Here is a 16,104-nt window from a genome sequence, read left to right as displayed (position 1 = left end):
AGAAAACAGTGGAAAGATTTGACTACATAAAAAATAAAAACAAAGTAAGAAAAGCAAATGACAAACTGGGGTTGGGAAGTACTTGCAACATTTGACTAAATAGCTTTGATATATACTTTTATTAAAAAATCAGTAATAAGAAGACATTAATCCAATGAGAAAATGGGTAGATGATATGAATAGGCAATTTCAAATGAAGAAATTAAAGTAACCATTAAACCCATGATAAAAATTTAGTCTCACTGATAGGTATTGATTTAGAAATATTAAAACACCTTTGTGATAATTGGTTATTTCTTTAAAAATAAATATGTTATACATCTGGTGCTTCTCTTAAATGAAACATAAGGATATTCTATGATATACATTTTATTTTATTATATTTTTAAACAATGCAATGCAACCATTTAAATTTTTTTCTTTTTATTATTTTATTGAAGGATAATTGCTTTATAGAATTTTGTTGTTTTCTGTCAGACCTCAACATTAATCAGCCATAGGTATATATATATCCTCTCCCTTTTGAACCTCCCTCTCACCTCCCTCCCCATCCGACCGCTCTAGGTTGATACAGAGCCCCTGTTTGAGTTTCCTGAGCCATACAGCAAATTCCTGTTGGCTATCTATTTTACATATGGTAATGTAAGTCTCCATGTTACTCTTTCCATACATCTCACCCTCTCCTCCCCTCTCCCCATGTCCATATGTCTATTCTCTGTGTCTGTTTCTCCACTGCTGCCCTGTAAAAAAATTCTTCTATACCATTTTTCTAGATTCTGTATATGTGCATTAGAATATGATATTTATCTTTCTCTTTCTGACTCACTTTACTCTGTATAATAGGCTCTAGGTTCATCCACCTTATCAGAGCTGACTCAAATGTGTTACTTTTTATGGCTGATTAATATTCCATCGTGTATATGTACCACGGCTTCTTTATCCATTCATCTGCCGATGGACATCTAGGTTGCTTCCATGTTCTAGCTATTATAAACAGTGCTGCAATGAACAGTGGGATACGTGTGTCTTTTTTAACCCTGGTTTCCTCAGGATATATGCCTAGGAGTGGGAATGCTGGTCATACGGTGGTTTTATTCATTGTTTTTAAAGGAAATCTCCATACCATCTTCCATAGTGGCTGTATCAATTTACATTCCCACCAATAGTGCAAGAGTGTTCCCTTTTCTCCACACCCTCTCCAGCATTTATTGTTTGTAGACTTTTTGATGATGGCCATTCTGACCTGTGTGAGGTGATATTTCATTGTGGTTTTGATTTGCATTTCTTTAATCATGAGCGATGTTGAGCATCTTTTCAAGTGTTTGTTAGCCACCTGTATGTCTTCTTTAGAGAAATGTCTGTTTAGGTCTTTTCCCACTGTTTGGTTGGGTTGTTTGTGTTTCTGGCATTGAGCTGTATGAGCTGCTTGTATATTTTGGAAATGAATCCTTTGTCAGTTGTTTCATTCGCTATATTTTCTCCCATTCTGAGGGTTGTCTTTTCACCTTGCTTATAATTTCCTTTGCTGTGCAAAAGCTTTTAAGTTTAATCAGGTCCCACTTGTTTACTTTTGTTTTTACTTCCATTACTCTCGGAGGTGGGTCAATAGAGGATCTTGCTTTGATTTATGTCATCGAGTGCTCTGCCCATGTTTTCCTCTAAGAGTTGTTTATAGTTTCTGGTGTTACATTTAGGTTTTTAATCCATTTTGAGTTTATCTTTGTGTATGGTGTTAGGAAGTGTTCTAATTTCATTCTTTTACATGTAGCTGTCCACTTTTCCCAGCACCATTTATTGAAGAGGCTGTCTTTGCCCCATTGTATATTCTTGCCTCCTTTGTCAAAAGTCAGGTACCAGTAGGTGCATGGGTTTATTTCTGGGCTTTCTATCTTGTTCCATTGGTCTGTGTTTCTGTTTTTGTGCCAGTACCATACTGTCTTGATGACTGTAGCTTTGTAGTATAATCTGAAGTCAGGAAGGTTGATACCTCCAGCTCTATTCTTCTTTCTCAAGACTGCTTTGGCTATTCGGGGTCTTTTGTGTTTCCATATGACTTGTGAAATTTTTTGTTCTAGTTCTGTGAAAAATGCCATTGGTAATTTGATAGGGATCATGTTGAATTTGTAGATTGCTTTTGGTAGTATAGTCATTTTCACAATATTGATTCTTCCCACACAGGAACATGGAATATCTCTCCATTTTTTAAAATAATTTATTTATTTTAATTGGAGTCTAATTACTTTACAATATTGTAGTGGTTTTTGCCATACATTGACATGAGTGTACATGCATCCCCCATCTTGAATCCCCCTCCCACCTCCCTCCACATCCCATCCAATAGGGTTGTCCCAGTGCACCAGCTTTGAGTGCCCTGTTTAATATATTGAACTTGGACTGGTGATCTCTTTCACATATGGTAATATATATGTTTCAATGCTGTTCTCTCAAATCATCCCACCCTTGCCTTCTTCCACAGAGTCCAAAAGTCTGTTCTTTATATCTGTGTCTCTTTTTCTTTCTTGCATATAGGGTCATCATTACCATCTTTCTAAATTCCATATATATGTGTTAATAGACTGTATTGGTGTTTTTCTTTCTGACTTACTTCACTCTGTATAATAGGCTTCAGTTTTTAAAATTAATCTATTTATTTGGCTGCACTGGGTCTTAGTTGTGGCACCCAGGATCTTAGTTGCTGCATGTGGGATCTAGTTTCCTGACCAGGGTTCGAACCCAGGCCCCTCACATTGGGGACTCAGAGTCTTAGTCACTGGGCCACCAGGGAAATTCCCCATGATAGTTGGAGGTAGGTGGTAATGTTCCCAATTCCTTCCCAGCATCTCCTCCCTTTCCCCAAACCCCCAGTGGCCCTACATGTTTTGGATAGCAGGGTCTTATTTATTGTCATGAATTGTTTAACGGTTGGATGTAGGCAGCAATAGATTCAAATGCAATTACTTATTAAGCACTTTTTTCCCTTTTAAAAAGGAAGAAGAATATCTGTAATTATGTATTGGAGTCTGGAAATGGTTGGTTCAATTCAGCACAAATATTTATTGAGCACTTAGTATCATGTGCCCTGTGCAGTGATCTATAGTGAGGATGAAAAGATAAACTGTTTTCTGTTAACCAGTTAATCTTATTTGTGTCTTTATGTACTTGATTTCTCAAACTTTATTTCTTTTATAGTTTTTATTTTAAAATTTCAAGCAAGCGGCCAAGTAATGTTTTCTGAAACTTTATTCCAGATTTCTATTTATTATTTTTTCTCACAGACTTATTGTATAATTCACATACCACATAATTTACCCATTTACAGTGCACAGTTAGTTGTTTTTTAGGATATTCACAGAGCTATGCAGCCATTACTGAAGTCAGTTTTACAACATTTTCATCATCCACTGAAGAAACACCATGCACCTTAGCAGTCACTGCCCATTCTTTCTTTACCCCAGTTCTGGAAACCACAAATCTGCTTTCTGTCTCTATAGACTGCTCTGTTCTGTACATTTCATGTAAATAGAATCATACAATATATGGTATTTTGTGATTAGCCTCTTAGCATGTTTTCAAGGCTCATCCATGTTTTAGCATATATCTATATTTCTTTTCCTTTTTATGGCCAAATAAAATTCTATTGTATTAATATACCACATTTCATTCATCGTCTCATCAGTTGATATTCATTTGGATTGATTTCTTTCATCCTTTGTTATGAATAATGCTGCTGTGAACATTCATATACATATTTCAGTGTGGATCTATATTATCATAGCTTTTGTTTATGTACTTAGGAGTGGAATTACTGGGTCATATGGTAACTTTATGTTGAACACTTTGAGAAAGTGCCATACAGTTTTATTGAAGAGATTACACTGTTTTACATTCCTATCAACATTGCATTAGATTTCCAATTTCTCCATATCCTTGCCAACACTTGATATTATCTGTCTTTTTTACTTTAACCATTCTTTTTGATTTTTTAATGTGAAAGTCGCTCAGTTGTGCCTGACTCTTTGTGACCCCGTGGACTATACAGTTCATGGAATTCTCTAGGCCAGAATACTGGAGTGGGTAGCCTTTCCCTTCTCCAGGGGATCTTCCCAACCCAGGTATTGAACTCAGGTCTCCTGCACTGCAGGCGGATTCTTGACCAGCTGAGCCACAAGGGAAGCCCTTAGCCATTCTAGTTGCTATGAAATAGTATCTCATTGTGGTTTTGATTTGCAAGTCCCTGATGACTGATGACATTAAGTATGATTTCAAGTGTTAGGTGGCCATTTATACCATCTTTCTGACCATTCTTGTTTAGTCACCATCTTCTCCTGACCACAGCCTGGAAAGGATCTCTACATTTAAGGATTCATGTCCTTAGTTTTGCTTACCTGGATAATCCAGGATAAACTCCCTATATCAAGTTACTTAACCAATTTAACCATTACCTCATCTATAAAATCCCTTTTGTCAAATAAGGTAATATGTTCACAGTCTCTGGATATTAGGATGTAACCATCCTTGGGGGACCATTTTTCTGTCTACCACACCATCTTAACAATATAAAATTTTCTGATCCATGCACATGAGATCTTTCCATTTATTTAGGATGTCTTTCTCTCAGTAATATTTTGTTTTTCTGGATACAAGGCTTGCACTTCTTTTGTTAGGGTTGTTCATAACTATTTTATTCATTTTGAATAATCATAAATGAAATATTCTTAATTTCATTTTTGGATTGTTCATTGATAATAAATAGAATTGTAATTTATTTTTATATTGATCTTGTATCTTGCAACTTTGCAGAACTTGTTTATTGTTCTAATAGATTTTTTTATGGATTCCTTAGGTTGTTATGTATTCATGATCATATCATCTGTTAATAGAGATAATTTTATTTCTTCTTTGCAATCTGGTGTCCTTTAATTGTTTTCTTGCTTAATTGTCATGGCAAAAACTTCCTATGTATTGTTGAAGTGGTAAAAGCAGACATCCGTATTCAGTCTTTCACTATTAAGAATGATGTTAGCTGTAAGTTTTTCATAAATAGCCTTAATCACGTGTAAGAAGTTCCCTTCTTTTTCTAGTTTGCTGCGTGTTTTCATCATGAAAAAGTGTTGGATTTTCTCAAATGCTTCTCTGCTTCTATTGAGATGATCCATGTATTTTTAAAATAATGAGATAATTAAGGTATAATTCATTTATTTTAAAATTCACCCTTTTGAAATGTACAAAACAGTGTTTTTTTTTAAATGTATTCACAGAGTGTGTAACTATCACTGCTATGTAATTCAAGAACATTCTCATGATCCCTAGAAGAAACCCTGTAACCGTTAGCAATCACTCCTCATTACCCTCTCCTCCCAGCTCCTGATAACTAACCACTATTATACTTTCTGTCTATGGATTTGCCTTTTCTGGACATTTCATATAAATAGAATCATACAATATGTAACCTGTGTTTGAAAGTGAAAGTGTTAGTCGATCAGTTGTGTCCGACTCTTTGTAACCCCATGGACTGTAGCCCGACAAGCTTCTCTGTCCATGGGATTTTCTAAACAAGAACACTGAATGGGTTGCCATTTCCTTCTCCAGGGCAATCTTCCCAACCCAAAGATCCAACCCAGGTCTCGTGCATTGCAGGCAGATTCTTTACCTTCTGAGCCACCAAGCCCAAGTATTCTTGTCTGGGAAATCCCATGGACAGAGGAGCCTGGTGGGCTAAAATCCATGGAGTCACAAAGAGTTGAACACAACTGAGTGGCTGAGCACACACGTGGACTGTAAACCACCAGGCTCCTCTCAGTGGGATTCTCTAGGCAAGAATACTGGAGTGGGTTGCAATTTCCTTCTTCCGGGGATCTTCCTCACCCAGGGATTGAACTCACATCTTCTGCACTGGCAGACAGATTCTTTACCACTGAGTCACCTGGGAAGCCCATACTAATCAGTACTGATGAACTATTTTTTAAATCAGGATTTTACTATGTCATACTTATTAAATATCACGTTACTTAATTTTCCTTGCTTTGTTATTTCTCTATATAAGTAAAGTTTGTTATAGTGATGTTTACTTGTTAAAAATGATTTTGACTTTTTTTTTTTTTTTGCTTGTTACTTTAATTTAGGGTTACTCCAGCATCTACTCCTGCTGCCGCTGCTAGTTCAAGTACCATGCTATTTACCTCATTTTCAAATTCTTCTACCTGCACTGCTGCTACTGGGCCCTTGTGTAAGTTACTGGTTGCAAAGAAAATACTATTACTTTGCATTAGGCCATTTAACTCAATTTGCCAGTATAAGCTATGGATCTCAGACATCTCATAAGTTATCATTATGCTTGATCCCATCTGTAATTGCTGATATCAGTAGTAGCTTTGCTTAAGAACCTAATTATCATGGCTTCCACTGTGAATTTTATATTAACATGATTATTACAGCTTAATGTGATGATTTTAAGCATATAATTCATTAACATTGTAATGTTTTGAAACAACTTCTTGAAGCTAATGGGAATAGGAAGAGTGGGAGTTTTGTCTGAAGGGAAGAGTGGGAGTATGTCTGAAGGAAAGAAGTCTTATCCTTGTGAATAAGATAGAATGGGAAACAAATGTTGGAGCCTTGCTGTATTTTATTCTTCTATATAGACCAGGTCTGTGATCCTTACATTTTACCTATAAGAAGTGTTACATGACAGAAGGACCGGCTGTAGTTTTGTACTTTTATGATACTGTGAGATGTCTCCTGTTCTCTCCTCTTAAAGATGAACACCTGGATGCTTTGAGCTGAGAAGTGGGACATTAATTATCTCATAACCCCAACTTCTTTGCTACACATCTTCCATTAGTAGAGTAATAACAAATGTTGAGAATATTGAATTCTGTATAAATCATAGGTGATTATTTTTTACAGATCCACATAAACTGCTGGTGCTTTGGAGGCATCTACACAATGCCGTGATATTAACCGTTAGACATCGTTATTATAATCCTAGCAGTAATATGATCCTCCCAAAGCTATGTTATAGCAAAATTGTCACCATTTCTGTTAATAAAACTTGCCAGGAATTGCTAATACCTAGTTCAGCATGAAAACTGGTGGCTTGCCATCCCCATCATCTTGTGCAGTTGGCATAGGTGAACATTGGTTGAAATTGCAGGTTACCACTTGAGTTGTATTTTCTTCCAAGTAGGGATGATTCTAATCTTGAGACATGACTGAGATTCTGGAAACCTCTTGATATATAATATCTTTCTCAAGTATAATAGATGTTGTGAATATGACCCTATCTGAGGTTGAGAGTTAGAATTATTGAATGAATTCCATTTTCAAAGTCTTGACTTCTGACTTTTGATAGGTTTTTTTTCTTTCCTGTCCTTGATGTCCTTGCCTACAAAATGAAAGGAAATCTTGACCGTAGTATTTTTTAAAATTAACTTTAATGAGGTATAGTCTACGTCATATAATTATTTTAAGTGTGTATTTCACTGATTTTTAATAAATTTACTGAATTGTATAACTATCATGATAATCCAGTTTTAAAACATTTCTATCATCCCAGTAAGATCTCTCAGTCCCAGACAACTACTGATCTGTATTTTGTCTCTATCTATGCCTTTTCCGCACTTTTCGTATAAATGGGTTGACTATAGTTTTTTGAAGTTTAGCCAAAGTTACTAAAGGACTCCTCAGATGAAAAAGACTCTATGTAAATTCTTCATTCACTATGTTTGATTAAAAGGGTAATATGTAGTATTATGTTATTCTCTGCAGTTGGTGCCCCAGTAACTTCAGCTGGAATGTTTGGTGGTACATCTTTGAGATTTGGATTAAATTTCTCTGGAGCATATGGAGCAGCTGCTGTTGCATCGAGTAAGATTTTACAATTATTAGGATATATTTGGATACTCATTGGAAATGTAACAACAGTAAGTAGGTTGTATTCCTTAGTTTCTAGGATTCAGTTGGTTTTGATCATCTCGTCGGAGTATCCAAAAGGTACGTCAATGTTGAGAATTGTCGAAGAGTGGAAGGAGACAGTTGATACCAATGATATTACTTCTTTTAGATGACTATAATCAGAGATGCTATCAAACTCTTGTCAACTTTGAAGCTTAAACATTTTTATTATTGAGCATACTGTTTAAAGTGACCCAATATATTGGGATTCCTAGTTTTAGCCTCTAAAAATTAATCTAAGATTTGACCTGTGTTGATCCTCTCCTAAAGTTGATGACAAGAGTTCCTGTAGACATATCCTAAATTTATTTCTGCCAGTTAGGTACTAGGTATGTTGTAAATTAAAGAAAACTTAGTTATCCATTAGTGAAAGTGTTAGTTGTTCAGTCGTGTCCAACTCTTTGCCACCCCATGGACTATAGCCCACCAGGCTCCTCTGTCCATGGAATTCTCCAGGCAGGAATACTTAAGTGGGTAGCCATTCCCTTCTCCAGGGGATCTTCCCAACCCAGGAATCAAACACAGGTCTCCTTCATTGCAGGCAGATTCTTTACCATCTGAGTCACCAGGGAAGCCCCTAGTTATCCACTGTCTATTACCTATAGTTATCCATTGGACTGTTACCTATTGTGAGCTGGGTGGTTAGAGATCAGTTACTACTTAAACCTACCATTTAAGTTAGACTCCACTTTAGGGAAGTGTTGTTTGTTTTCACTTTAAAAAGTTTACTTAGGGCTGAAATGAATCTTCAAACCCTGTCATAAGCTAAAAGTCAGTCCCTCTTAAGTTTAAAGTAATTATTCGTAAACAGAGATGTACACCATCTTTTGCATGACCAACACTTAACTGAGTTTCTATTGTGTATTTGGCTAACTGGCCATCCTATAAGCATTATGAAGGGTGTGGCTTGAGAACTTTTTAAGTTACCATATTTGCAAAAAAAATGTAAAACATAGTTTCCCTTATAAAATGCTGAACAAAAAATTGATTCTTTCAAAAAAAAAATTGATTCTTTCAGTCCTGGGTTGAGTCAGTGAAGTATGAATTTGCGAGCTCTTTGGTGACTCTGCCATACTTCACCCCCACCTAAGTCTTCAAATTCCTTCCTGCATACTGGTACCTCTGCTACAAGCCCATGTATCTACCATTGCCTTGTGTACTTAACCCACCTCCCATCAGATGTGTTTCAACTCAGTACACCCAGCCCAGAGTTGTTTTTTTTCCCCTACTCACCTTTCTTTCTCCCCAAGTATATTTACTTGCTCAAATTCATCTCACAAATTAGCCCTGTAGGGCGGCTCTCAGATACCTGTGTCTGTAAATCTATCACCATTTGGGATTGTTTTCTGTCCTAGATATGATCAGCAAGTTTTAAGAGAAGCTTGTTTGTTGTCAATCTCATCTTTTGCATGAGTCTTAAGAAAGTGAATCTAAAGTGAATCTTAAGAAATAAGTCTAATGCTGTCCATTCCTAGCATGGAATAAGATACGTAGTTGTTGATCAGACAGGATAGGAAAATTGAATTGTAGGGTCTTTTAAAGGATGGTCTCACTATTTTAGGCTTCCCAGGTGGTGCAGTGGTAAAGAATCCACCTGCCAGTGCAGGAGATGCAGGAGATGTGGTTTGATCCCTGGATCAGGAAGATCCCCTGGAGGAGGAAATGCCAGCCCACTTCAGTATTCTTGCCTGGGAAATCCCATGGACAGGGGAGCCTGGTGGATTATAGTCCATGGGATGTCAAAGAGTTGGACACGACTGAGCACACTGAGCATAGCACATTGAGCACTCACTTTTTTATGTATTGACTTTTAAGATTATCAGAATGAGATTTATTTAAATGTAAATACAAATTTGTTATGTAATTATTCTCTATTATTTATAGAACAGTGCTTTCCTTTTAGTACACAGACAACATGGAGTTGACTTGTATTTAGTTTTGACCAGAGTTGTAACTTGTAAAATCAGACTGTGATAGAACCTTCATTCTCAAAACTATTGCTTGTTTTGAAATTAGTTGAAATATTATTGTTATTTTAATATTGTCTACTATGACAGAACTAATTTATACCTTTTAAAAATAAGAATTTTTTAATTTTTACCATAAGAATAAGGAATAAAAATAAAATACTATATAAAAAATTTAAAATAATCATGCCATTTTTTATGACTCTATAAAAAAGTTTAAAATAATCATACTGTTTTTTATGACTTGATTCCTTTGTGTTTAGACTGACAGGTATCAATTTCCTGAATGTATCACACAGCATCTTTGGAGAGGCATTGATTTGTGTTAATTTCTTTGTTTAGTGGTAGTGATGGTAGTTGCTTTTCTAAATATTACAGAAAGCATACACACGTGCATACATACATATATCACACCCTCTAGAGGGAACAGTATGGTTCTTTCCTTAGCAGCTTTTTTTCCAAACACATACAAACATACATTAAATGTGTTTGTTTTTTCCCCAAAAAATGGGATACACACACTTAATCTTAGAATTTGCCATTTTCTTAAGTATATATTATCTTTGGACATCTGTCCATGTCAGGAAATGTTGACTTTAAAAAAAAAACAAACTTCTTTGGGTGAAGATAAGCTCCTTTACAAGAAAGACTTGTGTTTTTCTTAATGGTTTATCTGTTTTTCTGTCTTGAATGTAGTAATTACACAATGTTAGAATGATTAATCAGTAAAGGGGGGGCTTGATAATGTCATTAATTTTCAGCATTTCTGAGGAAGGAATTCTTTCCAGGTCAGATTTTTTATTCTTAGATGAAGAATGTGATGACATGTGTCAGTGAAGAATGCCACGTGGGATCTAGTCTGTAATCTCTCCAGTGATGGTGACCCCAGAGATCTTTGATATTTGGGCATGATCTTCTCTTGCCCATTCCACTTTCTAACACAAAGAATGGGGGAATTATTGTAAGGATCCTTGTGGCCAAAAGGGAAATGAAATCTTGTGGAAAGCTAATACAGGTATTATCATAGCAAAGAACTTAAAGGAAATTGGAATTTAGAAGTTGTTTTAAAGTCAGCTTTAGGGACCTCCTGAATTTAATGTTGCATAAACATAATTCAGCCATTCTCCTTTTGTCTTTTTTTAACTTCTTTTTGGTTTCTTTATCCCTTTTTCTGCCTTACTATTTTAGCTTATTTTTAATTTTGACTTGTTCATGACTCTTTAATTCTACTTCATGTTTTACCTCTGTCAGTCCTTTAAGCTCCCCTTTGTCTATTGTCTGATTCTTTCTACATGTTTGGAAATATTTCCAAATTTCTGCTTAGAGTCTGATGCTTTCCATATTTCTGGAAATACTTCCATATTTTTACCTGCCATCTGATTCTTTCCAGACTTCTAAATTTTTGAAAATGAGATTCTGACCTATCTTATCCCTGTTTGACTAGAGCTTTTTGTGCCAGACCCTCTCATAGGCTGCCAGTAACATAGATGCCCACCCTTGTGAACTAGGATCAAAGGATAGAGTTTTAGTAACTCTATCCTTCTGCATGTTTATTGCCCACTTATCTTCTACCCGTAGTTCTCTCTTGGTTTTCTGAACTTGTATGGCAATTTTGATTCTTTCTTACACAATGAGCACTTAACAAACAATGCACAAAAAATTGTGGCTTTTAACTATAATACCAACTAAGATGTATGCCAACTATGAGCTATGGTATTAGAGAAGCAGCAGTCTCCCCTACTGATAGGAATGCAAATTGGCAAAATCTTTTGACAGGGGAATTTGGAAAGAAATAATTACAATTTAGAGCATGCTGACCCTTTGGTCTAGCAATTTCATTTCTAGGATTAATTACACAGATATATTCAAGTAAGTATGCAAGGTTAGAGATGTACAGAGATTTTGTGTAAGATTGCAATTATTCTTTTCTTCAAAGTTTAGCAGAACTTACCAGTGAGGTTATCTGGGTCCGGAGTTTTCTCTATGGGAAGAGTTTAGAGGATTGATTCAGTTTCTTTAATGGTTATAGGTCTGGTTAGGTTATAAATTTTATTTTTCTACACACTTATCCAAGATTTTCAGTTTTAGCAGGAAGCTTAATCCAGATAACTGGCCTGCTATATATTATAGCAATGTTGAGTTAAAACCCATTACAACTTTGAATTCAAATTCACATTAAAAAGTACTTCTGTGGTGTTTTATCCTGAATGATCAAGTGCTGAGTTTTAAAACTTCTTACTTATTATTAACATTAGGCACTTTATTTTCCAGCTACAGCATCAACCACCACTACCACCACTGTTACCACCACCACCACTACTACCACCACTAGTAGCTTTACCTTGAACCTAAAACCACTGACATCAATTGGGATTAATAACACTGTTCCAGTCAGCATTACATCTATACCTTTTACTCCGACTGTTAAGTAAGTATTCATTTGAAAATTTGTATTAGTTTCATTTTATTTGTCATACACAGGACATAGTTTGCTTGTATATCTTTAGAATAGTGTTTGAAAGTTAGGTAAATGACTCAGAGTCAAGGAGCAGTTAGAGAAAGGCTTTCTGTTTCTTAGAAGTTGAACAACTAAAAGGATACTTTTTAAAAATTTAATTTATTTATTTATTTTACTTTACAATATGGTATTGGTTTGCCATACATTGACTTGAATCCGCCATGGGTGGATACTTTTGTCTTCTGAATATCATTATAATACAATTATTACTATTGCAAATAACAGATAATATTTATTATGTGATTACTATATGTTGAGCAATATGACAGTGCTTTACACACACATCATATCATTTAATCCTCACAATAACCTTATGAGTTAGGTACTATTTTGTTCTCACTTTATAGATGAGGAAACTAGAGCACATTAAGATTTTATAATCTGCCTTTGGTCATATACTTGGTAATGGTTGAGCCAGGATTAAAATTCAGGCAGTCGAGCTCTAGAGCCTGAATTTTTATAATTTATGCCAGTTTGGAAATAATTTATTTCCAGTTTGGGGCTACTATGAACAAAGCTGCTATGAACATTTGTGTACAGGATTTTGGTGAACCTGGGCTTCCGTGGTAGCTCAGATGGTAAAGAATCTTCCTGCAATGCAGGAGACCCAGGTTCAATCCCTGGGTCGGGAAGATCACCTGAAGAAAGGAACGACTACCCATTCCAGTATTCTTGCCTGGAGAATTCCATGGACAGAGGATCCTTTTGGGCTATGGTCCATGGGGTCCAAGAGTCGGACACGACTGAACAACCAACACTTTTGGTGAACCTAAGTCTTATTTCTCTGTACAGTCCAGCTGTACAGTTGTTGGGTGGTATGGCAGTTGCAAGTTTAGGTTTTAAGGAAATTGATATAAATCTTTTCCAGAGTGGCTGTGCCATTTTACCTCTCCAACAACAGTGTTGAGAGATCCAGCTTGTCCATATTCTCGCCAGGATTTGGTGTTGTCACTATTTTTTTATTTTTGTTGTTCAGTTGCTCAGTCATGTCAAACTCTTTGCCACCCCATGGACTGCAGCATGCCAGGTTTCCCTGTCCTTCACTCTCTCCCAGAGTTTGCTCAAACTCATGTTCATTGAGTCGGTGATGTCATCCAGCCATCTTATCCTCTGTTGCCCCCTTCTTCTCCTACCCTCAATCTTTACCAGCATCAGGGTCTTTTCTAGCAGTCAACTCTTTGCATCAGATGGCCAAAGCATTGGAGCTTCAGCTTCCAGTATCAGTCCTTCCAATGAATATTCAAGGTTGATTTTCTTTAGGATTGACTTGTTTGATCTCTGCAGTCCAAGGGACTCTCAAGAGTCTTCTCCAGCTCATAGTAGTTCTAATATGTATTCCTCTGATGACTAATGATGTTGGACATCTTTTCATATGTTTATTTCCCATCTGCATATTCTCTTTGATGAAGTGTCTGTTTATATCTTTTGTCCATTTCTACTTGAATTTTTTTTATTGAATTTTGAGAGTTTTATGTATTCTAGATACCTGCCCTTTGTCAGATATGTGGTTTATGAACAGTTTTTTCTAACTCTGTAATTTATCTTTTCATCTTTTAAAGAGTGTTTCACCAAACAAAACTTAATTGACAAGGTCTGATTTATCAATTTTTCCTTTAATGAGTTGTGCTTTTAGTGCCAAGTTTAAGAACTCTTTGCCTAGGTTCCAAAGATTTTCTCCTAATTTTTTTCTGAAAGATTTATAGTTTTACATTTGCTGTATTTCCTTAGGATAACTTCCAGAGACTTTGAGTGGTTGTTTTTAAAATAATCTTTACCAGTTTGGTGGTTTTATTGGGGAGCAGGTCGGAGAAATGCCTGTAAAATGTGGTATTTTTTTCTCTTAAGTTCTTCTATGTTATACTTTTAAAAATCTGATCATACTCTGGAAAGTATGATCATCCAATCATACTGTATCCTTCTTTTTAGTGCAATCATAACTCCTGTGATGACATATGGTCAGCTGGATGGTCTGGTAAACAAATGGAGCCTTGAGTTAGAGGATCAAGAGAAACACTTTCTTCATCAGGCCACCCTGGTCAATGCTTGGGACTATACATTGATGAAGAATGGTGAGAAAGTAAGAAGATGTTCTGATTAATTTACCTGCATTGTACAAGTATTTTCTGATGAACACAGGAAAATAGACCCATGTTTCATGGTTAATTTTTCCTTCCAATATTAGTGATAAACTTAAAAATATTTTCCTTAGGTAATAAGTGCCCTGAATTAGGAACTCTTTCATACTTGAAGTGTATATTACAAAATAAATATTGCCTTACAGTTACAATATAAATTCAAATATTTATACTGTTATATTCTTATTTTCCTTTATAGATAACTGCTTTACATGGAGAAGTAGAAAAAGTGAAACTGGATCAGAAAAGGTAGAACCTTAGCTTCCCTAGGTTGGAAGATTAAAGATCCATTTCTTTGTCTAGTTGTTTTTCCTTGTTATAGTTTATTGACATTTATTTTGCCACTCCAAATTCCTTTCATCAGCCCTTCTATTGACTTTTTTTTTCAGGCTGGAACAAGAATTGGATTTTATCCTGTCACAGCAAAAGGAACTGGAACATCTCTTGATCCCTTTGGAGGAGTCTCTAAAGGACCATAGTGGGTCTGTTTATCCACACTATATAGATGAGCATGAGAAGACGTAAGTAACTAAATAAAGATTGAGGAATAGGGCAGGTCTTAGCTACTGAACAAAGGTAAAAATGATTTTGAAGGCAGGGAATAAAAATCAGGAGAAAAGTGCAAGTTCTGGCAGTTGCCATTTATCAACTTATTTGACTGCTGTTTATGTTTTCAGGATGCTTGTAAATGAAGTAGTCATTCTGGCAGTTTTGTTTTATAGCATTTTGTACACTGTTATTAATCTCAGGGTTAGACATGACCACTGTAAAGTTTTTTATATTTGTCAAGTTTGTTCTTAAATTAGAAATACAAATTTTATGGGTGTAATATCATTATATTATGGAATATTTATGACCTCCTATTTGTACTGACTCTTTTAAACCTAATATTCATGCAGTTGCTTCAGTGATAAATCCGTTTCTTATTTTAAAGGAAGTTTGTTAATATAGGGGCAGACTGTGTGGCTTTTAAACATTGAATGATTTTGTCGATGTCTTAGATTGAATATATTTTATTTGTGTGTGATTTGGTTTTTATCTTTGGTCAATATATTGCCAATATTCCCACAGTAACTTTATTTCTTTAGAACTGAGATTTGGTAATCAGGCCAAATTATAAAATGTTATTAGAAGAACTTGTATGAATGTAGTACATAAACTAAATCTGATTGATTTTATCAATGGCTTATTAGTGAGTTAAGACTGAGCTTATTTTTTAAAACTTTGCAAGTTAACTTTTTGTAGATGTATTAAATGTGGTTAAGTACAGCTAATCTGTATGAACCCTAGCTCTCTGTTTCTTCTTTTGTATTTCAGCCTTTGTGAATCTTTCTTTTCATTGCACTGATTATCCTATGCATTTTCTCCATTTTCTTGGAAATATAGAGTTACATTTTCAGCCATGTGATCCTACCTGTAGGTTAAAGAAATATTACTTTCTTTCTAATTGCTTTTAGGTAGTCAGATTTATATTGCTTTTGGAATCTTTACTAGAATCTTCAACAATCTAGGCAGCCAATTATCTATAAGT

At 35.4% G+C, this 16,104-nt stretch overlaps 1 protein-coding gene across 2 annotated transcripts in view; it reads left to right on the top strand.

The window, feature by feature from the left end:
- Positions 1–16,104, top strand: part of NUP62CL (nucleoporin 62 C-terminal like) — an 86,009-nt gene that overhangs the window by 39,090 nt on the left and 30,815 nt on the right. For both annotated transcript variants that reach the window (XM_043897690.1, XM_043897691.1), the window contains exons 2-7: positions 6,123–6,226; positions 7,768–7,866; positions 12,192–12,348; positions 14,365–14,515; positions 14,773–14,822; positions 14,963–15,094. In XM_043897690.1, the coding sequence (XP_043753625.1) occupies positions 6,169–6,226; positions 7,768–7,866; positions 12,192–12,348; positions 14,365–14,515; positions 14,773–14,822; positions 14,963–15,094 (647 nt within the window). In that variant the 5' untranslated portion in view covers positions 6,123–6,168. The remainder of the gene's footprint in view (positions 1–6,122; positions 6,227–7,767; positions 7,867–12,191; positions 12,349–14,364; positions 14,516–14,772; positions 14,823–14,962; positions 15,095–16,104) is intronic.

This window comes from Cervus elaphus, chromosome X, assembly GCF_910594005.1.
Source record: "Cervus elaphus chromosome X, mCerEla1.1, whole genome shotgun sequence".
NCBI classification, from domain to species: domain Eukaryota; kingdom Metazoa; phylum Chordata; class Mammalia; order Artiodactyla; family Cervidae; genus Cervus; species Cervus elaphus.
Note: the sequence above shows the minus strand (reverse complement) of the source record. Positions and strands in the feature narration are given on the sequence as shown.